This window comes from Excalfactoria chinensis, chromosome 1, assembly GCF_039878825.1.
Source record: "Excalfactoria chinensis isolate bCotChi1 chromosome 1, bCotChi1.hap2, whole genome shotgun sequence".
Lineage (NCBI taxonomy): Eukaryota > Metazoa > Chordata > Aves > Galliformes > Phasianidae > Excalfactoria > Excalfactoria chinensis.
Window position 1 is genome coordinate 176173425 of NC_092825.1, and position 26445 is coordinate 176199869.

General features: G+C 38.6%; 1 protein-coding gene across 8 annotated transcripts in view; it reads left to right on the forward strand.

Annotated features, from left to right (window-relative positions):
* The window catches only part of GRM5 (glutamate metabotropic receptor 5), a 225956-nt gene extending 199723 nt beyond the window's left edge, over positions 1 to 26233 (forward strand). For 4 of the 8 annotated variants that reach the window (XM_072326841.1, XM_072326843.1, XM_072326840.1 and 1 more), the window contains 4 exons: positions 505 to 1444; positions 15536 to 15631; positions 17188 to 17349; positions 24125 to 26227. In XM_072326841.1, coding sequence (XP_072182942.1) covers positions 505 to 1444; positions 15536 to 15631; positions 17188 to 17349; positions 24125 to 24947 — 2021 coding nt within the window. In that variant the 3' untranslated portion in view covers positions 24948 to 26227. Of the gene's footprint in view, positions 1 to 504; positions 1445 to 15535; positions 15632 to 17187; positions 17350 to 24124 lie in introns of all 8 variants that reach the window. The other 4 variants (XM_072326845.1, XM_072326846.1, XM_072326844.1 and 1 more) reach the window with 2 other exon arrangements.
* Positions 26234 to 26445: the final 212 nt, after the last annotated feature.

The window sequence follows — 26445 nt, forward strand, 5'->3', positions numbered from 1 at the left end:
TGGGGCATCCCAAACTACGTATATCTGCATCTCTAATCCCAGAAAAATCTTTCTGGAAAAAAATGTATTCTGTATGAGAAAGAAGTACTCTTTTTCTTGATGGCTAGAATATCTCCATAATCATTAAATAAGTACCAATATAATTAGTGTATGTTACTATATCATTGATATCTGCTCCTTAAAGGGCATGTGCTATACAGAAAGATTTTGAGCATTTCACATCAAAGCAATGCAGCTTGATAATGAAATTTGTTTAGACACGTTTTCAGTCATAGTGTTAGATTGTTAGATTCCAAACAGATAAAGTGTATTACTGAATTAAGCAGTCACTGAAAAATATTTAGTATGCCATTATATCAACGTAATACTAGCTTACACTGATGATAACAGCAACTTCTTGAAAGAGAAAACAGGAGAAAAATCAGGACAATCTATAACATTATCATTAAAGAATTTAACTCCTACATACTTCAATTTACTTTTTTTTGTTGTTGTTCCCTGTAGGTTGTGACCTCATCCCAGTCCAGTATCTCAGATGGGGTGATCCTGAACCAATCGCAGCGGTTGTTTTTGCGTGCCTGGGTCTTCTGGCAACCTTGTTTGTTACAGCTATATTCATAATGTACCGTGATACTCCAGTGGTCAAATCTTCCAGCCGAGAACTTTGCTACATCATTCTAGCTGGCATCTGCTTGGGTTACTTGTGCACTTTCTGTCTCATCGCAAAACCTCAACAGATTTACTGCTATCTTCAACGAATTGGCATTGGTCTCTCCCCAGCTATGAGTTATTCTGCTCTAGTAACTAAAACCAACCGCATTGCAAGAATCCTGGCTGGCAGCAAGAAGAAAATTTGTACAAAGAAACCCAGATTCATGAGTGCCTGTGCCCAACTTGTTATTGCATTTATCTTGATATGTATACAATTAGGCATAATTGTTGCCCTCTTTATAATGGAGCCACCTGATATAATGCATGATTACCCAAGCATCCGAGAGGTCTACTTGATTTGTAACACCACCAACTTGGGTGTTGTAACCCCCCTTGGATACAATGGATTATTAATTTTGAGTTGCACCTTTTATGCATTTAAGACAAGAAATGTCCCAGCTAATTTCAATGAAGCAAAGTATATTGCCTTTACAATGTATACCACCTGCATCATATGGCTGGCTTTTGTGCCAATATATTTTGGAAGCAACTACAAGATAATCACCATGTGTTTCTCAGTGAGTCTGAGTGCCACGGTGGCCCTTGGTTGTATGTTTGTGCCCAAGGTCTACATCATCCTTGCTAAGCCTGAAAGGAACGTACGCAGTGCATTCACCACATCGACTGTGGTCCGCATGCATGTAGGGGATGGAAAGTCATCTTCGGCTGCAAGCCGCTCAAGCAGCCTCGTGAACCTGTGGAAAAGAAGGGGATCATCTGGTGAAACACTTAGGTAAAGTCTGCTAATGTGTGAGTGTGGGGAAGTTATTATGTTTTTCTGAGGGTTAAGTAATAATGCTAATAATGAAAGAACAGAGGGATATATATGAATTCCCTTTGCCTCTCCACTGGGAGAGGAAAAGTCCACTTTCCCACATCTATAACGGCTACAGGTCTGATTTAGTCAAAATGTTGTGCAAAAGCAGGACACAGAGCAATGGACAAACAATCACAGAGATGGAAGCATTGACTGTGTCAACTGTACACTTCTTGCAGGAAGGGAACCAAGATCTTAGGAGGGAGAAAAAAAGAACAAGAAATATTACTAATTGCCTTGTCCTTAATGCACTCATTTGCAAGCTCTTTTACTTGAATGAATTGCACAGTCGCTGTATTTTTTCTCTAGCCACAGCAGGAAGACAACAGAGTGGCTGCTAATGCTACACAATCAAGGTGGAGTAGCCAACACAAGTGGCATCATGAGTGGCCCCTCAGGCATCTGATGATTTGTCTCATGTGACTCTTCTGTTATGCCTTTTCTCTTCTATTACTTGATTTTCCTTTCTTCTGTTATCTCTCCCTGACTTCTTTCTCTTTGTCCTTACCTATCTTTTCTTCTTTACCTATCTTGATATCTTTTTCTATATTCATCTTCCTAACTCCATCAAAGTCAATTGCTCACTGGCCCCACTTTTGCTACTTACTCTTCCTGCCATCAACCAGATACCCTCTTATCAGCTATTTCTTTGTTTCTTCCCACAAAAACACCTGAATTCAGTGATCATGATGACAGCTTGTATGTTCATTATATAAAAATTGCAGTCAGTGAACACCAGGGGGAAAAGAGAACTCTAAAGTGGAAATACAGTCCAGACTCATAGACTGTGCAGGGATGCATCCAACTCAGTGTTTCTTTTGATCTTACACTTTTTATATAGGGGTGATGAGGGTGATTTGGGGTTATTTAATTGTTAGCATAAACATGAAATTCTGCCTATATGAATGCAGAGATATTGGAGAAAAGAAATCTTATTATTACTCAGCTCTATGCGCCTCACCCAGAAGTGACAGATAGCTGTATTTTCCTCCTTGCTGAAACACATGGGTTTTATGGTTGATAACATGAGTACTTCTTGACACGTCATTGTTCACAGTGAAGTTTGCATGGAACAAGGGCAATTTGTAGTTCACTTTCTCTGTGACCCACCATTTTGATTCAAGGGAGAATTTTAGTATTATTACCCAGAGGACAGCTTTTGTCAAAATGATTATTTAGTTCTGCCAGATTATTACTCATGATTCTCTTTCAGTGATTTTTAATTGACACAGAAAATGATGGGTTTTTACAAGATATCTTATACTTACTATCTATAAACAGCATTATCTTTCAGTTCATTTCCAGATGAAAGGTAGGATGCTGTTTCAAAATGATAGATCCTGTATCAGCTTATGTGATGGTTACCTGAAATGTACCTCTGTACAGACTCTGTATGCTTGTGTGACCTGAGATGTTGAAGCTAGGAGCCCCGAAACCACTTCTGGGCTGGTAAAAGAGGTATTCTTCATAGTGTCCTCAACAAGATGATATTCTTCCTCTTTGAGATCATTCTTATCTATCCTCATTTTTGTTTCAGAACTCATGTGCCATCTCACAACATTTTTTTCCTGGCAGGAAGAAATTACAGATAATAGGAGGATCTTGGGCTTGGGAAGGGTTTATTTGTCATGTGTTATGGCTCAGTTTTACGAAACTGAAATTTTTTTGTATTCTGTAGAGTATTGAGTGTCTTAAAAACAAAATATATTTTCTTCTTTGTGAGGACTGTTTCCATTTCTTTACATCTCAATGTGTAGAATACGCCTGCAGTATAGATATATTAGTAAAACACAATAAGCTGTTGATTGTAACTTCTTTTTCAGTAGCACTGAAAATTTCATTGAGAGCATCAGATGCATTTGTGTAAGAATGAAGAAAGCAGCACAGAGCTGATGTATTGGCATGTTTACCTAGATGTAAAAAAGTAGAGCAATTTATCTGACACTTGGAGAAAAGCTTTATTGCCACCAGCATTACTCATCAACACTTAAAACTGCAATAAAATGCTTAAGCTAGTTAAACTGTGATGGTGCCAATGAACTTAACAGCACTTAGCCAGTATGTGCCTGGAGGATTTGGGAATCCAACATCAAATTGATTCCATCAATTATGAGAAATTCTCTAATCAATGTCTCTTTAGTTACATGAAATAAACGAAACAGAGTCCTGGAATGTACTGAATGAATTTAAAATGCTGCTCAGGACTTTACCTGTATCTGATGCCATCTACAAGGAAAAAAAACAAAAAAAGAAACCACAGAAAACCACCTTAAGCCTTCATTGCTGCTTACTTTAGAGCATGTCAAAATAGGACATTAAAAAGCAGAATATTAAAAAAAAATGTTGGCACAAAGTAATATGTTTCATGGTATTATTCAGTACACTGTTCACAGTCCTGTTTGGATAGCTTTTTCAAGTAAACACTGAAGTACTCAGAATCAAAGGAAATATGCATGTTATTATTTAAATAGCACAGTGGGGTTTTATTTAAGAGAGAATGAGTCACTGTTGAGTTTTAAAGGAACATGCTATTTAAATCAACAGTGCAGAGAGGAGCCCCTATCATTAGCATTTTGCTTCTTGACACTAATTTATAACAGTGTAGCACTGCATCAAATCATTGTCAGACAGATAATGCCAAGGCTCCATTCAGAGCTTTCACATCAGCTGCAAGTTGACAGATAACAACACTGTTTTTGCCTAAATAAAGCAATACATCTGTTATAGTCCTAAATGACTTTTTGCATGGGGTGCCCTTCAATTACAAATAAAATAAAATAAAATAAAAAGCTCAGACAAGCTGTGGCTCAGAGTTGGAATGTATCTTCACCAAAATATATTAAGGGGCAAAGTAAAGCTATTAATTATCCAGTGAAATAAAAAACATTTCATGTAGGCTATTGTGAATCAGCCCTAGCCTATAAAATATATCCTACCACTGTTTCAAAGTAAGGCATTGTTTCAAATTGGACATCATTAGAAGTGGCACAACAAAGAAGCACACTGAAAACCACATAGCTGTAGTGAAAGGGTACGTAATGACTGCACAAGGGGTAGAGTTTTAAAATTTAGAGATAATATTTAAATTCATTGGCAGGGGAAAGATTTTCACAGAGGGGGCGGGAAGGTACTGGAAAAGTTCAGATAGGTTTTGAATGCCCCATCCCTGGAAGTGCTCAAGGCCAGGTCGGATGCCGCCAGAGCTGGTGGATGGCAATTAGCCCATGACATGAAGTTGAAAGTGGGTGACCTTTGAGTTCCCTTCCAGCGAAAGCCATTCGATGATTGTCTGATTCTGTGAAAGCCATGTGACCTCTGTAGAGAGGCATCTGCACATTCTCCTTCTAGCTGTTTTACCTGGTAATTTCACAGGGACTAGGAAGGCCATAAATAATTTGAGCAAAACTCTGTTTTACCTTAAGGTCACAGGGTCTGTTATCACATATGAAGCAGAAGTCTTTTGGAAAAGTCTGAAATACAGACTTTGTCTGTCCTCCTCTTTAACTACTCTGTAAGATAAAGATGGTGCATTTCTGCTATGAGAGTAGCTACTGTGCTATTTCTAGCCAGGGCTGCCCACTAAAAGGTCTCAGTTTTACTAATTTGGGCTGGGATAGAAAAGATATTCCAGTGCTTCTTTTACATTTCCAATACCTTACTCCTAAATGGCACACAATAATTTAACCATTGTAGGTGTTTATCTCTTTTGGAACAAGTCTTTAAATGGTTCAAGCCAGGGACACTTCATTTTCCAATCTTATAATGTCCCTTTAAACAAATACATCTCTCTCAACCTCCAAAAAGGCAAGTTTGCCTTTTATTATTGATTAAAACCCCCAAACACTATGTCTCTCACTTGCCTGCATGGTAGTCTTTCAAATCTTACCAGTGTTCTTTGCCCTATTCTTCAGCTTGTCCCAAAGTCTTCATAGTGCAGGTAGCCCATGCTCCTGGTCTCCAGTTCTCCCTCTGCTGGTTATGAATGACAGTGTTCCCTGACCTTGGCTTCTGCTTCTTGTGGGTTTCCAACCCACTTTAAGGGACTTCTCTGTCACTTGAGCATTAAAATCTGAACTGTTCTATCCTGCAACAGACATGAAAGCTAGTAGAAACATGATGTTCTTCTGTAGATCAAGCCATGACCTGAATGTAGGGAGCAGAGCCGTTCAAACAGTGAGGTGAGAAACTCTGGAATAAGAGAAAACACCACTTTAAACCTGAGGTACAGCTATCTGCTTGCAGATTATCATAGAATCACAAAATATTCCAAGTTAGAAGGGACCCATAAAGATCATCAAGTCCAACTCCTGGATCCACACTCGAAAATCAGACCATATGTCTGGGAGCATTGTCCAGATGATCATTGAACTCCAGCATCTTGGGGCTGTGCCCATTGCCTTGGTGAGTCTGTTTCATGCCCACCGCCCTCTGATGCAGAACCTTTTGCTGATATACAACCTGAATTAGAGCTGTAATTTGTGTGCATCCCCATTTATTTGTTTGCAGCGAGACTGAGAGGCCAAAGAAAGAAACTAAGCAGCTGCTGGATTTTTTTAATTGCCAGTTGACAGTTGTACCTATGAGTTGCCTGTCTCCCATGGGGAAGAGCGATGAACAAGGCAGACTTTTCCACTGGACTGGGTTCAGCCTCGGACCACCAGTTGTTATAATTGGTATTTACATCAGAATGTCCCAAACTGTGCCATAATGAAGCATTCTGGAAACAAGTGTTTGCCATCATGCTGTGCACTTTGTTTTCTGCGAGGAGTGACTGTCTTTTTCCTCCTTACCTCTTCTCTCTTTTTTTTACCTCTTATGGCTGCCAAGGTTGGAAAAGACCACTAAGATCACATGGTCCAACCATAAATGGACAGCCTGAAGTCATGGACATCAAATGCTTTCATAGTATGCATATGTGTAACAGAATGAGGAATTCCAGCATAAATATTAAAGATTATTCTTCAAGGAGATAAGCAATTTAAGAAATGAAACAAAGTGGTTATTTGACACAGAGCAAATAGTGTTGTAAGGAAGGCAGGGTTGTACCAGGAGGCCTACCAGCCTGAGTCAGTGGTTTAGAAGAAAGATGTGGGGAGTTTGCTGGAAGCTGGAGCTGGCTGGCATTTAAATATTCTGTCATTGAGAAAGATACTGATTGCGAGTTCCTGCCACTGCGTATTCTACACAGACACATTTCTTACAGTGCAAGCCCCAATTTTGTCTTCATTTATATGCAGCACAAGCCATTTCTTTTACACATTTTGAATAATGACAGAAAGAATGCCACAGTTTTCCTCCAGACTCATATGAGAAACTTTTTGCTTACCATCCTTCAGCAGGGTGGGGTTTGTGGTCTCATGCTCAACAATATTCACAGCCAAATTGCTGGATAGTTCTTGATGTAAGCAGTGCAAGTGGTTGCACTGGTTAACTCTGCAACTTTAGAGTGCAGCAGAGGTGATAACCTCATGATGTTAAATTCATGACAGGTATACCACTGCTAAAAACAAGCTGTATTAGCAGTCTGTCAGTTGAGCCAGGATGGATTGCTTTCCTCTTGAAGCCCAGTGTAGTCATTCTGGCTTGTATAAAACAACTGATCAGAAAGGGCATAAAGTTTATTTTCCATCCTGGTGGAAAGAACAATGATTATCTGTGTCAGAAAATGACCAGCCCGTGTCTCTTTTGTCTTATAAATGTAACATCCATCACATCGCAGGATCACAGAATCACAGAATTGTAGGGGTTGGAAGGGACCTCTAGAGATCATTGAGTCCAACCCCCCTGCCAAAGCAGGCTCCCTACAACACGTTGCACAGGTAGGCGTCCAGGCGTGTCTTGAATATCTCCAGAGAAGGAGACTCCACCACCCCCCTGGGCAGCCTGTTCCAGTGCTCCGTCACCCTCACCGTAAAGAAGTTCTTGCGCACATTCGTGCGGAACTTCCTATGCTGAAGTTTCAGCCCATTGCCCCTAGTCCTGTCCCCACGCACTACTGAAAAGAGACCAGCCTCGCCACTATGGCTCCCACACTTCAGGTATTTATAAACCTGGATCAAGTCCCCTCTCAGCCTTCTTTTCTCAAGGCTAAACAGACCCAGTTCCCTAAGTCTCTCCTCATAGGGGAGATGCTCCAGGCCCTTCACCATCTTTGTGGCCCTCCGCTGGACTCTTTCCAAGAGATCCCTGTCTTTTTTGTACTGGGGAGCCCAGAACTGGACACAGTATTCCAGATGAGGCCTCACCAGGGCAGAGTAGAGGGGGAGGATCACCTCCCTCGACCTGCTGGCTACGCTCTTTTTAATGCACCCCAGTATGCCATTGGCCTTTTTGGCTACAAGGGCACACTGCTGGCTCATGGCCAACCTGTCGTCCACCAGGACGCCCAGGTCCCTCTCAGCAGAGCTCCTCTCCAGCAGGTCTTCCCCCAGCCTGTACTGGTGCATGCAATTATTTCTACCTAGATGCAAGACTCTACACTTGCTTTTGTTAAACCTGTTAAACATTTTTATACTAAGTTTACAGTAAAAGATTTTTGCAGTTCTCATTCTATCTCACTGAAACAAACGAACATATATATATATATAATATATATATATAATATACATATATATGTGTATATATAATATATATAATATATTATATGTATTATATATATTATATAATATATACATATATATATATATATAAAGTGGAGAGAGGCAATGATATTTAAAATCTTGAAGTTTATAGAACAGGCAAGTAATCTCTTGAATACTTAATTATTTATATTAGCTCTTGGGGGAGGGGGTGGGTGGGGAGGGTGCATCTAAATAGGAGATTGTTAGACTGTGTGATTTAGAACTCATGCTTAAGAAGTTACTTTATAGATATGGTGTGCACCATCTCTGAACATTAACAGTGACCAGACTTTAGCCATTGCTCATTTCAACACCATAAATCCCAGTATAAAGTGGAAAGTAAAAGTCCTGCACAAAGAAGGAAGCAAAGATTACCATAAGGCAAAATAAATCACTGAGAGATTATCATGTGCCAAAAAAAATTCCCCTGTTGTTAACAATTAACTTCTACAGATGTTGTTTCAAAGGGACTGTGAAATACAAATTGCACAGAACTGTTTGGATGACTGTACTATAAAATGTTGGGGGGAAAAAAAAGTGAAGGAGTAAATCTCTTACATGCTGTAATGCCATTAGAGCTGAATATCTGGCTTAAAGAGAATTTTTCTCATTCAGAAACATGACCAAAGTGATACAAGATATAAGTTGTTTGCTCCATGGCCTTGCTAAAAAAGAATTTTGATGCATGCAGGAAAAGGTCTTAGATTCTTCAGAGGAAGTCATTATCCTTTTGACTGATTAGTTCACATTTATTAACTAACCAGTTCCCAAGGGAAACATTCTGAGCTATTTTAACCTAATATGATACAAAATGTAGATTGTGAGATTGCTGAATTGTTTAAGCCCTTCATTTTTCTCTAGATAATCTGCTCCTGGTGTTTTTTCAGACAAGCTTGATGCTGTGATTAATTAAACTTCAAATCTTGTGAAATGACTGAAGAATATTCAATGTAACTCAGTGAAAGTTATTAGGTATGAAAGAACTTGATGAATTGTTGCTAAAACATTCCCTCTGTACAATGAATTTATATTCTTGACTGCCCTGATCACAATGAATTTTAATGTGTGTAGTGTTAGTGTTGCTGTTTTGAATTTTTCCCCTCAAATTTAATTAAAATACTGATTGATTGATATAAATTGTTTGGCTGCATTGACTGAGCTCCTGTATTCAAGCTTAATTTTTTGATTTATTTATATAAGTAAGACAGCGTCTCCATCATTTTGAATCAAATCTTATAACTGTTCAAACAAATCTACACTGTAAACAGTTCCCTGACTACTCTTGCTCAAATATGCTTTAGATGGAAAAATGCAACCTTGTTACTGTAATACAAAAAAATAAAAAGAAGGAAAAAAAAAAAAAAAAAAAAAGTGGAGGAAGGAATAATTATGATGGGCCAAGCAGTTTGGTGTTAGATTTTACTTATTTTTTAACAGTAGTGTCTATTCTTTTTTACCTTTTCATCTTCCAAGCTGTCTCCTGAAATTCTTGTGAAAAATAAATGACACCACACACTGTATCAGTATTTCTTTTGCCCATCATAGTGTCCAGACAAGCCATTCAAATGTTCTTATGTCCATTTTGTATACTTATACACGTGTGTTCTGCTGTCTATACACAACAGGATGTAAAACCTGTTGCAGACTACAATCTGGTCAGAGCAGAGATTTTTCTACCAAATCAACTTCTGCTTCTTTCCAAAGCATACTTTGATATGAACTGGCATTATATTTAATATGACAAGTCTAGTATTAAATGTGGAGGTTGGCAGCCCTGCCTGCGGTGGGGGAGGGAGGGAGTTAGAGTTTGATGATCCTTGAGGTCCATTCCAACCCAAACTATTCTATGACAAGATGACTAGGATATCTAGTCTCCTTCCAAGGTCTAGGCAAGACGTGAGCAGGTCTACTCGTATGTAAATATCTGTATGAATTGTAGCTGGGGTCTGCTAAAACATATAAAATCAACAATGCTTTTACTTTGCTGTAGGTTTTGGTCATAGCAATATATGATACAGTGATTATCCAAAATGCTGCCAGTATAGGACTTAGAGCACAATTATACATTGCCAAGAAATTAAAACATTTTAGAGTCCAAATTCAATAATGAGGTATCAGAGAAGGATCAGTTCAAAACCTAATTAATATCCAGTAAAGGTGCAAAGCATTAGGAAAATCACTACAGATGACATATGAAATACACCGGATAGCATCAGAAAAGAGAAACCTCTTTATTATAAGTCAACAAATTTGAAAACTGTCATGTTGAAATCAAAGCCAAGTCAAGACAAACCTAAAGAAGTTTCTAACATTAATAATGCTTCAGATCAAATGAATTGTAACTTCCCTTTCAAACATAATGAATGAAGTAATGAATAAAGTAGTGAGACCTCCCCATGGCATCTGTAGTTACATAAACCTGCAGAAGAAAGTACAGAAATTCAAAATAGTGAATAAGCTGGGCAGAACCACATCTTGTGTAACTAAGATACTAATGTACAAAAATCTTACTGCAGTCTTTGCCCAACATTATGTCCCTTTTTGGAAGAAGGTACATAAACATACTGGCGGTATTGTGGGTCTAATGGGTCTAATTCTTCTTCCTTTCATACAGTATAATGCTTTGTATGTCATACCATGAAAAACGCAATTTAAACCCACCAGTTGCAGTTACATGGGATTGTTTAATTAGAATGAGTTGTTTAAAAAAACCTCAAAGAGAAGAAAAATAAAAATAAAAAAAATAGACTGCATAAATTAATTATGCATTTGTCTTTACCAGGATTTGCTTGATGGAATTTTGCTAAAAGCAAACAAGGTTTTTATGCTGTTTTTTAAAAAAAGAAACAATTTTAAATTTCCATACTGAATGATATATAATTTAATGATTATATATTTGGAAAAATGTCCATAACTAGCTAAGACCTCTTTAAAAGTATTCAGGGCAATGGAATGCTATATCAGAATAGAATGACCAGCCTTGTATAACTTACTGATTTTCAAAACACAATGTATTTGCAGTTGAAAAAACATCTCTGCAGTAACAATGCTAAATATTCCTCATAGTCCATTCTTTATCTATTCACACAGAAATCTTAATACACATACTGCCTTATTTAGTCTAAAGGTCAGCCCCAACTCTGCTCCTATGAAATGCAAGATATTCATCATTTCTTAATATCAAGACCAAGTAATTGTGCAGGTGAAAAATTCTACTTGCACATAAAATCTGACAGAACTGGGTCTGGAATAGTAGTCAGTTTTGAAACACTCAGCAGTTTGAGTGTTACAAGTGTACAAGTTCCAAACACAAGAACATTGAAAAGACAAGTTCCAAGACAAGCACACTGAGTAAAAGCAAAGGAGAGCAATCAGATGATATTTCATCAATGTACTATAAAGCTTTCTGAATCCCCCCTCTTCTCCTTTCCTCTTCTTTCCTCTCCTCTCCTCCATTAAATTCTCTTTTCAGAGATTTATTTATTTTTATTTCAAAATGGAGAAAATTAGAACTTTGAAACTGAATTAATAGATGTTTCCTGCTTTGATTACTGTTAACTCACAGGGAAATGCATGATTCAGAAATAATCTCAGATATTTAATACTGCATTCACTATCTCAAACCAAAATCTGGAATCTCATTAACTCAGAAGGCTCTTAGAAATTAGTCAGTACAATGCTGAATTTACGTCCCCAGGATTAGCCCTCGTCCTACAGTCAGGTTTTTCTCAATATTCTCTGTCCTGTTATGTGTTCTCATGGAAATGTCTTTTGCACTGCTCCTGCAAGGTACCAAGGCACAGTTTTGTGAATATACTACTCCTACCTTGCAGTAGGAAAAGCCTGTTCATCAAAGCTACTTCTGTCAGATCTGACCAGTACCAAGTAACATCTGGTACATGATAAATAATTAAATTTCTGCATATCAGTTTGAGGTTGCAAGTACTGAGTACTGAACTGGTGACACATCTCCACCTCTTACACAACAAACTACAATTTCCTTGGCTTTGCATTCAAAAATCAAAGACATCCAAAGATATATTTTATTTAAACATCTTAGTTTTTACTGGAAAACAAAAAAACAAAGAGAGAGAGAGATAAAAAAAAAAATTCTCAATTAGTGTAATGTAGATATTTTACTACCACTCACATTCTACATAGACTAAACTACTTTTTCAATGATTTGGTTAAGTCTTTGACCAAACTACACAGAAATTTAAGATGTGGAACTTCTTTCAGGTCTGGTCCACCAACATCCTCTAGATAGGTTATGTACCGCCTTATGAAATGGATCCAAGACCCTTTCAAAGGTATGAGAGGAGATCAGGTGTGGATGCCACATGACCACATCAAGTTTTCAGCCTAATGTCACTTCAGAACCACTAGGATCCCAGCACCACACTCTACAGTAAAGACATATAGCTTAAAAAGTTCCAGATCTGAAGAGTATCAGCCCTTCTTTGTAGAGGAGCCATCAGCGGAGTGGAAATGAAAAGCAGGGATTTGCAAATGAAGAGCTCTAGAACTGATGTCTAAAGTATTGTAAAAGATTATTATTGGTGACGTTAAGAGTGATTCTGTCCTTATTCCTTGATAGAATCTGTTAATTTTGGTCTATACAAAGTGCCTTCATAGAATCTGAAGGCAGGAAGAAAAAGATGTACTAATCCCTGAAAGCTAAGCAGTCGTGTTGGTGTTTTCTGTTAGTACAGGGAGAGCCCAATACAGACATGGTTTTTCCCAGCCCTGGAATGAATCAGCCTACAACTCCTTACCCACAGATGCAAAAATAGTAAATGAATACAAAACAAATCCTGAAAAAAAAAAAAACTCAGAACTTTTCAAAGCTTTCAACAGAATTTAGTTACACTGGCTCTTATGTTACATATTCTCTATAGTCACACTGTAACCTGATGCATAGTTTTCTCTGATTTCCAAAGAATTCACAGTCACGGACCTGACTCTAAGGAAATAAATCTGTTTGTTTTATGTCTCCTCTATTTGTTAGGTGAAATGCAAAATTATTTTTATCTTAACATTTTTTATGATAACTGAAAATAAATGTTTAAGGGTTGGTTTGTTATTGTTGTCGTTGTTAGCTTGTTTTTAATATTTTCTTCTCAAATAATTTATAGCTATCACCTTAAGAGCAAAGAGAGGTAAACATATCTTGACTGTTTTGAAATATAAGACATTCTGTGGTAAATCATAACCTTTACATATTCTGAATCCTGAAAACCTTTTTTATGCTGAACCCTTTGCCTTTCCAGTCTAGTTAAACTAAGAACCCTGCACAGATTAGATCTATGTTCCACAGTAGGAGGGTTTATTAAAGTTTGGTCACTACTGTCATAACTACAGGGATTTTTAGCACTCATTGAATGGCCATGGAGTAGTTACTTTGGAGTAGTTACATGGAGTAGTTACTACTAGGGCAGTCTAGGGGCAGCATGCTTTCTCTGATGGCAAAAGTTGGAAGGCTCATAGCAATCCCTCTGAGGTCCATTCTGCTGACTTGCAGGGTAGTGAAATGTATAGTAATGACTAGGGAGTGGGGCATTTTCTTTATCTGTGTCACACGCATCCCAACCAAGAGTTCTTCAGGACAAAGTTGCCAGGGCAACTTTACCTCTTTCTTTTCTTCTGATGGCTGCTTTTTGGATTTCAACTTATTGTGAGCATTTAGAATACCCAAATTCCTTCTCTTAGTCTTTTTCTCCTTCTGTCTTCATGGGTAAAAAGTTTCTCTTCTGGTTATCAGGTCTAAAAGTAACTGCCTTCTCTCTAAACTCTACATTCTTTGACATCTAACACCTTCATACCAACTTTATCTCATTTTCTTTCTTTCAAGAATTCCACGCATTCTTTCTCCTTCTCTCTTGCTACCCCAATTAAATTTGTACGATCCAAATTGATTTCCTTTGTAGTTTTCAGAAAATTTATCTACTCTGTAAGTCCCTCTGCTTTCTCCTCTGCCCTAGGAATCGACTTCTACTTAATATATTTGTCCTGTGTGAGTTTCATGCCTGTTTGGGAACATGGCACATAACGCCCCGTGGATTGACTTAAAACCTTTGGTAGCCAGTCTGCAAAGCTCCAGTTGTTCCTTCTTTCAGTAAGACTATAATTTGTAAATGAAAAGACTCCTCTGCACTGAGCACATCTCATTTTACTGTCTCTGGTTCACTCTCAGGTTCACTAAGCTTCCTCCTCAGTTATTTATGCAATCTGCACTACCTCTGAGGACCTACTATAACTGCATCCAAAGTTACACCTCGCTCACTTTGTGTTCACTCAAATTATTTCTCTTTTACAGGGTTGTTGTCTTCGAGGTATATTTTTCTATCTAGTTCAGGTTAAAGGACAAGCAATAAACAATCCATTTAGTCTGTCATACAGTGTTAAAATAAACATATTTCTCCTACAGAATTTTGTTAAATACCCGTGATGCAGCTTAGAGTACACAGGAATGAAATATCACAAGCAAGCATTTGAGAAGAGATCTGCTGCATTTTGTGAAAATTTTATTCAGGCTTTTGAATTGATATTTCAACACACAGCACAGGAATTTGTACAATTAGGGCATAAGTCATCACTGGGAAGAGAGCCAGCATAAGATCTCTTCAAAGCTCACATCCCATATAAGTGTTCAGAGCTGACCAGGTCTTACCCAAGTATCCTGTCAGGGGATTAGTTAAATCCTCAAGTAATAATCTGTTTATCCAAGTAATTTTTGATCCATGTTCCAGGTATGGTATTTAAGACATTCACAGTACTGCACTGGGCTCTAATATTGGAATTGCTTTCACTTGACTTCATGTCTACATCCCTGCAAGTCATTTGTATTGCAAATGGAAAAAAAAAGGGCCCTTTCAAGACATGAACAGTGAGCCCAACCAAATTTTACCCAAGTGGCCAACAATGTTGGTGCTTGCTTTGGCAAGCTGAGGAACAAGTTAAGTGTTACAGATGTGGAGTATCAGAGAAAGAGATGAAGGATTCAGAAGATGGCCACCAGCTTGTTTCTCACTGCTCCTTAATTATAGTGTTGTTTGCCTTAAACTGTTTGGCCTTCACATTTTGGTCTTACTCCCAAAATCATTAAAGGTTACTGTGTTACTTATTCTATAGAATTTTTTTTTAGCTCATCCTACATGTATATATATGAATAAATGGTGAGCACCTCTCCTGCATAGCACTGTTTGCTTGAGCATAGTCCTGCGGTTTTATGCCGCTATTCCACTGCTCCCACAGCTGCTTTGCACTGTACCCCACTGCTGCCACAGTAACTGTCATGTGCATGGCCCTTTGCACAGCAGCGGTCAGAGAAAGCTGAGCACACAATCACTTCTTTCTGTTTGCTCCTGTTGTTGTCGTGATTTATTAGGTACAAAGGCAGGAGACTGGCCCCGCACAAGTCGGAAATAGAGTGTTTCACCCCAAAAGGGAGTATGGGGAATGGTGGGAGAGCTACAATGACCAGGTAAGCCAACAGCAAGTGGCCTTAGGTTAGTGTGATATGTCTGTGAACAAGAGGAGCAGCCCTGGGACAATGCCAGCCCAGATCCTCTCTGTAATTCCTGTGCATCCCATATAGTTTGTCTAGAAAAAAGATATATCTCTAAAATAAAGCACGCGGCCACTGCTGATTTCTGTGTTTCATCTAACTGAACAACAAACAAACAAACAAACAGAAAACCTGCACTGTGTTCATTTGAGTGATGGAAACCACATGTCCTGTGTGATGTTGTCATAATGTGGTGCTTTGGGGAAGAGAAACTTTACACCTGACATTAACCCAGTAAGGCAGGGAAGGAGAGACAGCACAGCACTCAGACACTGAGTAAGCAGCTCCACAGCTCCTTGGGAATGGAGGCTACATTACATGTCTAATCAAAAGACTGTATAAAAATAGGGGAAAAAAAGATAAATGAAAACATTCTAATATGAAAAAGGTGGTTCCTCTCAGTCAAAATGTCTTGTGGGAAAGTGTTAAGTTTCACAGCATCTTTAAGGAAAGGTTTCAAAATCACTTTAAATAGAGCTCCGAACACCTTTTAGAACTTTCTCCATTGTGTCCAATTTAGATATTTCTTTTTGTTTCAGACATTATATATTGCATAACATTATGTATCAATGTTATGGTTTTAATTAATGTAGTAGTACTACATTTTTAAGTGTTCCTGGGATTAACTGCCTTAATAAGGACTTTTTTTTTTAGGTTTTCAGAATTAAATATTTCAAACAACTCACTTTAATTCTGTTAAATATTTGAATATTTCAATTGTTCATCTCATTTTGAATCCAATCATATTTCCAAATGCTGGATTCTCCCATAGGACAGAGAATCTATTTATCCATGAATAAGCCACACGCACCGCAGTTGGTTTAAAATCTGAGTGTAATTACTCTTAATAAGCATTTTACAACCATGTTGCACTCTACTGCAAGTTAGGAACATTTTCTTAACTGTTTATTAAAAGATCTTTATCGTTGCCTTTAAGGATCTTGTAAATGCAGCCGTAGAGCACAACACGACCAAACTATACCTTTACTTCCCCTGAGTGTTGCATCACAGGTGGATTTTATCACTGCAGGAGGGCACTCAGTGAAACATTCTCAGTGTTTTGTGTCCCCTGTGGGTACTGAAATCCACTCATGTACATGAGGCTCTCAGCTATAACACTGCTGAGCACACACCTGGGGGACTTTGCCACATAGGAGACATCAGGAATGCTTGTTGCCGAGTGGTGCACCAAATGTACACACACCTGTTTCTTTTTTTGTCAGCCAGGATTTTGTTTCTTGTCTGTGTGATGTCCACATTTTTATCTTTTTCCTGCCTTCCATTGCCTTTGGTGATAATTATTCTTCCTTTTCAAGCTATCTGGATTTGCTATGTAAAAGAATTTTGAAGAGCAGAGAAGTACATGTAAATGTCAAACAGCTGTATGTCGTTGTACAGTATTCAGCTCTGTTTTGCCCAGCCATATATATACACTTGAAAAACTTCTTTTTTTATATTTTGTATCTTCACAGTGAAGAATCTGTTTGCATTCCAGAATGTAATCGATCTGAGTCAAGTAGAGATGAGAAAGAGGTTCCTGTTAAAGAGGATGCCCTAACAGGCAAAAAGACTGGAAACTGTGTCAGTCTAATAGTGCCACAGCAAGACTGTCAGCTGCAAGACCTACTCAAACAGTTAAGAACACCTGCTGCTTCACAGAGAGTGCAATTGCATTTGATGGCTGTGTTTTGTTGTCTCCAGCCACAGTGTCCTGGCTAGTGGTCCTGTCCTATTTTGTGAGCTAAGCAGAATTGTCACTGCATAGCCCTGGAACCTCCCAGGGAGCAGAGATGTTGCAGGAAGTAGGTGCCATTCTTCTGTCTGTGTCTGTAAGTGCCAGGCCAGTGCTGGGCATCACTGTGATGAAGTGCAGATGGGAAAAGACAGATGTACCCATCTGACCACATATTTGAAGTCCCTTCCAACCCAACCTATTCCATGATTTGGAAAATGAAAAGATCATGCTCTTTTCTCACTTGTATGGTAAAGCCAACAAAGAAGTCTCATGACAATGAGAGAATCCCAATTACATCCTGTTAGCCCAAAGAGGGCTGCACAACTTCAACTGGACAGGATTTTTCAGCTCATGTTCTCAATCCCTAATGCTATATTATTTTTGTGTTCCAACCTTAGTGTGGATATTTTTCATGCTACAGTCTAATTATATAGATGTCTTACAAATAGCTAGGAATTTTTTCAAGACAAAAAATGACAGAACACAGTAAATGGGTACACGGTGTGATGCTTTGAAAGGCAGTTTCTGAGTAACAGAAGTTACTGCATCCTACATCACTGGTGAGCATTGTTCAGGTATATAAGATAAGATCTATTACAGAACAGGATGTTTTATGAGGCTTTCTCAAAACAGACATCACATTATTAACTTCTATTTTTGTTTAATTAAATTCAACAAGTAATAAACAGCTTAATTCACAAGTAAGTTTTCTGCTTACAAGTCTCATATGCTTAAATATACCTATAATTGTTTATTGGGTGTGCCAAACACCTGAAGTTTCTCTAACCTGCTTTCCAGAAGACAGAATTCAAATTCATCCTTGCCTCCTTGTCTCTGGATCTATAATTGGGAGAATTAAATCTTTCTTTACTTTTCTTCCTTTTCCTCTTTTATTTTTTTATTTTTATTTTTTTTTTAAATTTGCTTCTCTTTTGAACTACTTATGCTTCTGATTTGGGGGTTAGTAGTAAGCTGACATTTCCTGTTTTTCCCCCATTTCAGTTTTGTACCTTTAGGAAATTACCACAGAATCCCATAAGTATTTCCTAAAGGTACCAACACTTCATTTCCCCTCATTCTAACCAGGCACTGCTGAAAGCTGTCAGTGTTTGTGTCACTGGTGGCTGTTCTAGGAGGCTGTTAGCAAAGTTTCTACATGTCAGCAGTCCCTCTCATCCTCATAGGTTAAAGATATTCTTGCAAATGCCAACTGTGATTTCTATAGGGTAAGGAGATGATGACTGATTACAGTCCAGAGAGTAATATTAGTAAATGACTTTGTTGTTGTTAATAGAAAAGCAATTGCTTTTGTTTGCAATGTAATTGCAAAAGAGGTTTACTTATGAAACTCAGATCAAGACAAAATGAGTTTTTACCTGAATCATTCCTCCTTTATGTTTCACTGTTATTTATCTCCAGAGAACAAACAGTATGGGAATAACTTAAGCTAAATGACCTGAGTGATATTTCTGCCTGGCAGAACTGGCTTACACCCAGGGAAACAATTGTATAGGCATGTAGAGATTTCTCTAAAGCTATTTAAAATAAGAAGAAATGAAACACTAGGAATCGCTATAGTGTTAGAACAGAACTAGTTTAGCCACCTTACATTTCTACACTTAGTTTCAGCCATTTATCCTCCTTTCTTTGGGAGTTAGGCTAGATGCCCGTTAAAGGTCCTTCCAACTCAAACCATTCTGGCTCACAACAAGGTTAGATGGGCCCTGGGCAGCCTGAGCTGGTGGGCAGCAACCAGCCCACAGCAGGGGTTTGGAACTGGATGGGCTTTAAATTCCCTTCTAATCCAAACCATTCTAAGATTCCATTAAATTCTTCTTAGGCAGAGTAACTGTATCACTGAGTTCTTAAAAAGGTTTCATCAGAGAACTCAAAGAGGACTATGGCTCCTTACTACAAGTATATATTTCCAATAACAAGACTTCTCCTTGCTAGAAAGCTGCATGGACTAAGTATGGAAGTGTATCCTCCTTATCTCTGCCAGCTGCTTCTGCAGAAAAGGCAGAGAATAACATTGTCATTAGTAAACCATCTTGCTCTGCACCATGTTGAAGTTACACCTTTTCTACCTCACCTTCATAAAAAACAAAACATTGCTTTATGATGGAACGCAACACCCTACTTAAGGCGTTGAAATATCTAGGCATAACTTTGCTAGCAAATGTAGCTCAAAAAATTAGACCAATTAATGTTCTGAAACATGAACCTTTGGACTGATAAGGTAAACAATTTAACTAATTACTTATCATATTCATACCAGCATAAGTTCCATTCTGGTCGTACAGGTCTCCACCAAGTTTTTAACCGCTATCTTTTGACCAGCTATATCTAATCAAATCTGGAATCAGATAATAACATTTCTTATACAGCAGAAAATAAAAATTCCCTTATACTAGTGTTTTAAACTCCGTTGATCCCCTTTGTATTACAGTTTCCACAGGTGAAAAATCTGTACATATGCTTTCTAAGCTCACTCAGACAATACTAAATTCCATAACTGATTTGGCTATTTCATTTAAAATAATTTACAAGAGAATAAGCAACTTATTTTCAAATTACATGCGGTTTCAGGAGCTATCCAAATGCCAGTCACTAGAAACTCTTCATCAGAATCGATCTTAGCAGCTTCAGGTAATAAATAAGAATGGCAGACTTCTTAGAATATCAGGGTTTTCAGCTGCTGTGACTGTCAGTTCCTCTTTCCGCTTCTCGTCCCTGGAGGCATTCAAGGCCAAGCTCAATGTGGCTCTGGGCAGCCTGGTCTGCTGGTTGGTGACCCTGCACATAGCAGGAGGGTTGAAAGTGGATGATCACTGTGGTCCCTTTCAACCCAGGCCATTCTATGGCTCTGTGATTCTATGATTCCTTTCTTCTGCATTTTGAAGGGGTTGAAAAATGCAGTTGCTGTAATGGCAGCTGGCTAAGAAACCCTGGTGGCAGAGCTATGCACAGTCTAACAATCAAATCACAGGGCAATAAATCTGAAACAAAATTTAAAAACAAAGGAAAAAGTGATCTAATCCAGATTGATGGGAAAATAAGAAGAAGAAAAAAAGAAAATAAACAAATATAAGAGAGGAACATTTTCTTACCACCTCAGGGGATAAGAAGCAGTTAATATCCCTTATGAATACAGAACAGAGCCCTAAAAGTTAAATGACTATAAAAGGAAGGGAGAAAATGAGAAAGAGTACTAATTGTTATTCTGTCAGCAGTGTACAACTACAGAGGAAATATCTGGAATATTTGAAAGCTCTCATTTATACCACTTTCCTTTCTTCTATACTATGCTATACTGTGGTAGGTCTGGCAGGCTGGACAAAAAGCTTAGCTACCAAAATCAAAGCAGCTTTTAGTAAAGAGACAGGAAAAATTATGTCTAGTTATGAGGAAATCCCTCTTCTACATAAAACAGCCTAATTAACCTATCATAAAGGCAATGAAAGAATATGCCACACAAAAGATATTACAATACATATAGATAGTGCCAGTGTTTTGTTTTGGAAATTGTATCACTGATTGGAGTATGCTTATCCCCAGATTTGATTTGTCCTCTGCTCTGCTCCAGGACTGTGCCAAAAGGAAGGACAGAGCAGAGAAATATAGCCTGTATTCGGCCAGACTTAGCAGTGGAATTCTTTTGTGAGCATGAGAGTGTAATTCTGCTGTTTTCAGCTGAGGGAGATAAAATCTATTTACAAGAAAACTCTAAATATTTACTGATACATAATTTCCCATCTCTCAAAGGGACATGGAACAGCTGGTCATAATAAATGTAAACAATTGGTTGTATATTCCATTAGTAGGCATTGTAGCCTATGTCCCTAATGTGCCTTTAAATCTCTGTTTTTAACTCGTGTGCGTTGCAGTGCTTTTCAGTTGGCAGAGTAACAGCATGCAGATAGAGCAGGATCTTAGAGTACTGCCCCTGAAATTTACCTCTAACCCAGCCAGTATGTGAAGACAAATGATGCTCCTTTCACACAGCTGATAAATGATCACATACCTTACTTGGGTGCTGATTTTGTAATAAATAGTTTAGCATGATGAATGGGATGATGCATTTATAATCCCAATTATTGTTGGGCAAAGTGATGGAATTTGAACCACTGGTTCAGTTTTTTAATTTTTATTGACAAACTGCTGCTTGCTTCCTGTTCAGGTTTCTTCTATTATTATTATTATTATTATTATTATTATTATTATTATTATTATTATTATTATTATTATTATTATTATTATATCAAGGAATTTGCAGTGAGTAATGGTCAAATCTTTCAGGCTTTTGTCCAAAATTTACAACAAAAAGCCTCTGGGTCTCCTTTAGGGCCCCAGACTCTCTTTTAAAGCCACACATACAGCTTGATTACATTTGGGCACAGCACAAAGCCAGTAAATGTGCACATCAGTCAAGATTGTCCCAAATCAAACTGGGATTAAGGGGATTGGTAACAACTTTTCCACTGAATATGTAAGTGTTATCTGCAAACATCCCTAAGTGTCATCCTTTTCCCTTCCCCAGGCTCCTCAGACTCATATCATACTTTCTCCACATTTCTCCAGATAAGGGAGGAAGGAATGTGTTCCTTTCACAACCTCTTACAGTCTGACTTTTAGGTAACTGAATATGCCTATATGCCTTTAGTGCTCGTGAGCACACCTAGAGCCACAAGGTTTGAACTTCCCTACTGAGCCACTCTCTGAACTTTGAAATGCTAGAATATTCTGCTTGTGAGAAGTGGTGCACAGCCAAGCACAGCTTTCTTTGAGCAAGTGTTTCTATCACCACCTTCTCCATGTTAATAGAATTTACTTTGTCCCTGTGGCAGACAGGTCTGTCATAAACCCCTCTGAGCTCTGAGCTCAGCTGGAGAAGAGGCCCCACCAAGTAGAACACCCAGGACTGGAACTAGGCTCTCTTCTTCTGCTAGGTCAAGGTAAGAGGGCCAGATGACCCAGTCTCCTGGTCCAGCTCACTCTCTGCAGCATCTGAGGGGAAGTTCCATCATCGTCATACCAGAAATAGAGGCAAGATCTCATTTCCCAGAGGAAGTTCAGGTCTCAACATAGCCAAGATGCTGAGGCTCTCAAATGGCTTTTGGCACTTACTGAGTACCTGCTAGTAAGAGAAGCACACAGTCCTCAGAGGTATCAGCTTTCTTCTGTAAGACATGTATCCCAGCTCCCATTCAGCTCAGAATCACATCCACAGAGACGCAAAGAGATGAAGTGCTCAGTGTTACAAGTAAGATTTTGCTTTTCCACCTCACTCTGATTGAGGTACAGCAAGAGGGGCGTCTCAACAACAATATATGAGCCATCAGCTGCTCTGTCTGGCATTTTGGGGGTAGCTCATCTTTCAGACTAGCCTGTCTTAAAATATCCCTGGTTTGCATTGTCTTCATCTGCTGGACTTTGTCATGCTGCTTTTGAAGGGTAAAGAGTGTGCTGTGTTACATGACCCATTGTAATTCCATGTAGTGTAATACAAAAATATTTTGTTTACTATCAGTGCACACCTTTTTTAGATGCCTGGAAGAACTATTAAACTGATAGAATGTGGCAAGCATCCTCGTGAAGGCTGATATAAAGTCATCTGTGTTGAGTAATCTGTGTGTCTTGCAAACCGTTTCCCTGCAGGCTAACATGTATGAGTGTATCTCTTTCAGGCTGAAAAAGCAAACGAACAAATTTGTGACACTCACGAATATCTCCAATGTGTTCGTATTTCCAAAAAAAATCTGAAATGGCTGTTGCAAATATTTTAGAAATCGAAGTGAAGTGTTTAAAGTTCTGTTGTGTTCTATATATAAAGCATGTTTATCTGTATGTGGAGGTTATGTTTTTCTTGTAGACATCATGTCGGAGTCATTGTCTGTTTCAGCTAAGAAATATTGTTAATGGTTTTCTTAATCCCAAGAACTGGTTAATGTATGCCCAATCAACAGCTCATCAGCCTAAGTAACATGTAAAAAGAAAGGGGATGTTGCACACTGTGCTTTTATAAGTGCTGCAGCTGGCTTTGTTCTACAAGAACTTTCCTTAATCAGTAACAGTGGAAAAATAAGCAACTTTGATGAAACTCAAGGCACAATGATCTGAAGAGAAATGACCCCAAGAGGATTAATTTAGAGGAGCGTGAGCCAAAATGGTTATTGTTGTCTCCAAGTCCAGGCCTCACACCTAGTCTCTTCAAGCACTTACTTCTTTCTCACTCTTCCACTCATTCCTCAGTCCCACAGTCCCCTTGATGTCACCAACCCAACAGAAGGGAAACTGTCAAGTTGTTCACTCCCCTACACCACTTATGCCTCACACCCCCAGGACATACAACACCCAAGAGCAGCAACAGAGTGGGCAGCAGTGGCCTTCAGCTATCACAGAGTAGTCACAGTTTGATGCACAAATGGCCTGTGCAATCAGCACATCCACTCTGCTTGTTTTCCTATAATGTCTAGGTATAAATCTTAGATGTAGATACACTGCATGGCTAAACATACATACGTATAAATTAGATACAGATATAGGATGATTAAATTACACTCAGCTATATAATGAACATAAGATCTAAGATAACACACATCCACAATATAGGTTCAGTGATTATATTTTTAACTTTGATGCAAGTTACCATCTTATCTCATTTCTGTTTACAGCTCTAATGGGAAATCAGTTTCCTGGGCTCAGAATGAGAAAAGCAGCAGAGGAGCACACCTTTGGCAGCGGTTGTCAGTCCACATCAACAAAAAAGAGAACCCCAACCAAACAGCGGTGATCAAGCCTTTTTCTAAAAGCACAGATAGTAGCCGACATAGTAGCAGTGCTACGTTTCCTGAGACCAGTGCCAAAACGCTTTATGATGTTTCAGAAGCAGAAGAGCAATATCCAGCTCAGTACCGACCACAGACTCCCTCACCTATCAGCACCGTGAGCCACAGAACTGCCTCTGTTAGCCGAACAGAAGACGATGCCCCCACTTTCCAGTCTGAGCCTCCGCAGCGAAGTAGCTCCTCGCAAGGCTCCCTCATGGAGCAGATCAGTAGCGTGGTTACTCGCTTTACAGCCAACATCAGTGAGCTGAACAATATGATGCTTTCAACAGCCACTCCAGGGACAATGGTGGCCACTCCTCTCTGCTCTTCATACCTGATCCCACGAGAAATCCAGCTCCCCACAACAATGACCACTTTTGCAGAGATTCAGCCACTTCCTTCCATTGAAGTCAATGGCGCTTCCCAGTCAGCTAGAAAACAATCAAATGGCAGCATCAAAGAAGGCACTGCAGAGACCCCATCAGCAAAGCAAGACCTAGAGGAGCTGGTAGCTTTAACTCCTCCTTCTCCTTTTAGAGACTCCATCGATTCTGGAAGTGCATCTCCCAGCTCTCCGGTTTCCGAATCAGCTCTCTGTATCCCATCTTCCCCAAAGTATGACACACTGCTCATCAGAGATTACACTCAAAGTTCTTCTTCGCTGTGAATGTAGTTCAAGACAACTTTGGATCTCAGCAACTACAAGCAAGTAGTGAGGGGACAGCCAAGCCTTCAAGATCTCCAGTGTTTACGCAGATAGGGTGAGAGGCATTGGGTCATCTTGTGAGAAACAGGAAGAAGTGGAGCTGTTTGATAAGTGGAAACATCAGATTAATGATGCTGTTCTAAAGACAAAATGATGACTCTTGGCAGATTATCGTGGCCTTAAAAAAACATGGGCTTTTCAAAAACGCTGAATCTATTTTTGAGGGCTTATAAGGAGTCTGTTAAATCAGTTACATACCAAGTGCTTTGCTTTAGTATTACAATGAACTGTGTGTACAATATGTGAAGGGGGGGAAACAAGATTGTAAACAACTGTACAATAGTTTGTTTGTTTACTCTGATTCCTTACCCGGAAGTGAACCTTGATCTTTTATCAAGAATAGAAGACCAAACATTGAATGTACATTTTCTAACAGACTCAAATCTGGGACCAACCTATCAAGTTTTCTTTTTTTTTTTTCTATGAAGATCTCAGAAAGCAGTAATGTACGTTGAATAACTATCAAACTTTTTGCTGAAGCGTATTGTGTCTGTGATACGTTACACATGGAAAACACTAAGCTGAGGCTTTGCAGTGAGTGACTGCAATATGGAGGGCTTTACAAGTGACTTCTCAACCTACATATTTGTTTATGAAATTCTCTTCTACCAGTGTAAAAAAAAAAAAAAAAAAAAAAAAAAGAAAAAAAAAATCAATTTGTTAACATTGGATTCACCTTCACAGCAACAAAACCCAAGGAAGATTTCCTGACTATTTCACCGTGATGCCAACTAATAACGAAGTAGCAAAAAATATTTTCTGGAGTACTGTTTTGTAATTCCCTTATCAGGGCAAGTTGTTGAGGTGAATATTCTCTTTCTAGCAGCACTATCAAGCTATATCATAGCTGCATTCCCTACTGAAATTAACACATTTTTATGGATGTTCTCATGCTAACGTTGCCAGTTATAACACTTATCTGGGCTCCCTTAGTCTTTGCTTGCAAGGAACAGGTAAACACTCTAAGAATTTTCTCCACGTGTTTGAATGACAGTGTTCTAAGAGATCAATCTGTATTACTACGAATGCTAACTGTCAATGGAAAGGTTGTAATAATCATAATTCATATGTAGAGAAAAAAAAACAAAACTGTGTCAAAATCTGCTTAGAGTTGGTTTAGCTACTCTTTAATAAACAGCAACTTTATTTAGCTGCTGATGCCTTGCAGCTATGAACTGTGACAAAGGAAAAAAAAAAAAAAAAAAAAAAAGACTTTCAAAGCAATACAGAGTAAAGGTTAAAGCAGAGAAGGCCTAATGAGATATGAGTGAACAGTCTCTGTTTCTTAGCAACTCACAGAAGAGGCAAGGGGATTACTGGTATTTTTTCCAATATCAAGTTAATGCAGTTTAGTGCACTTCATACTGTCATGGCACTTTTGAATAAAGGCAAGGAAGGG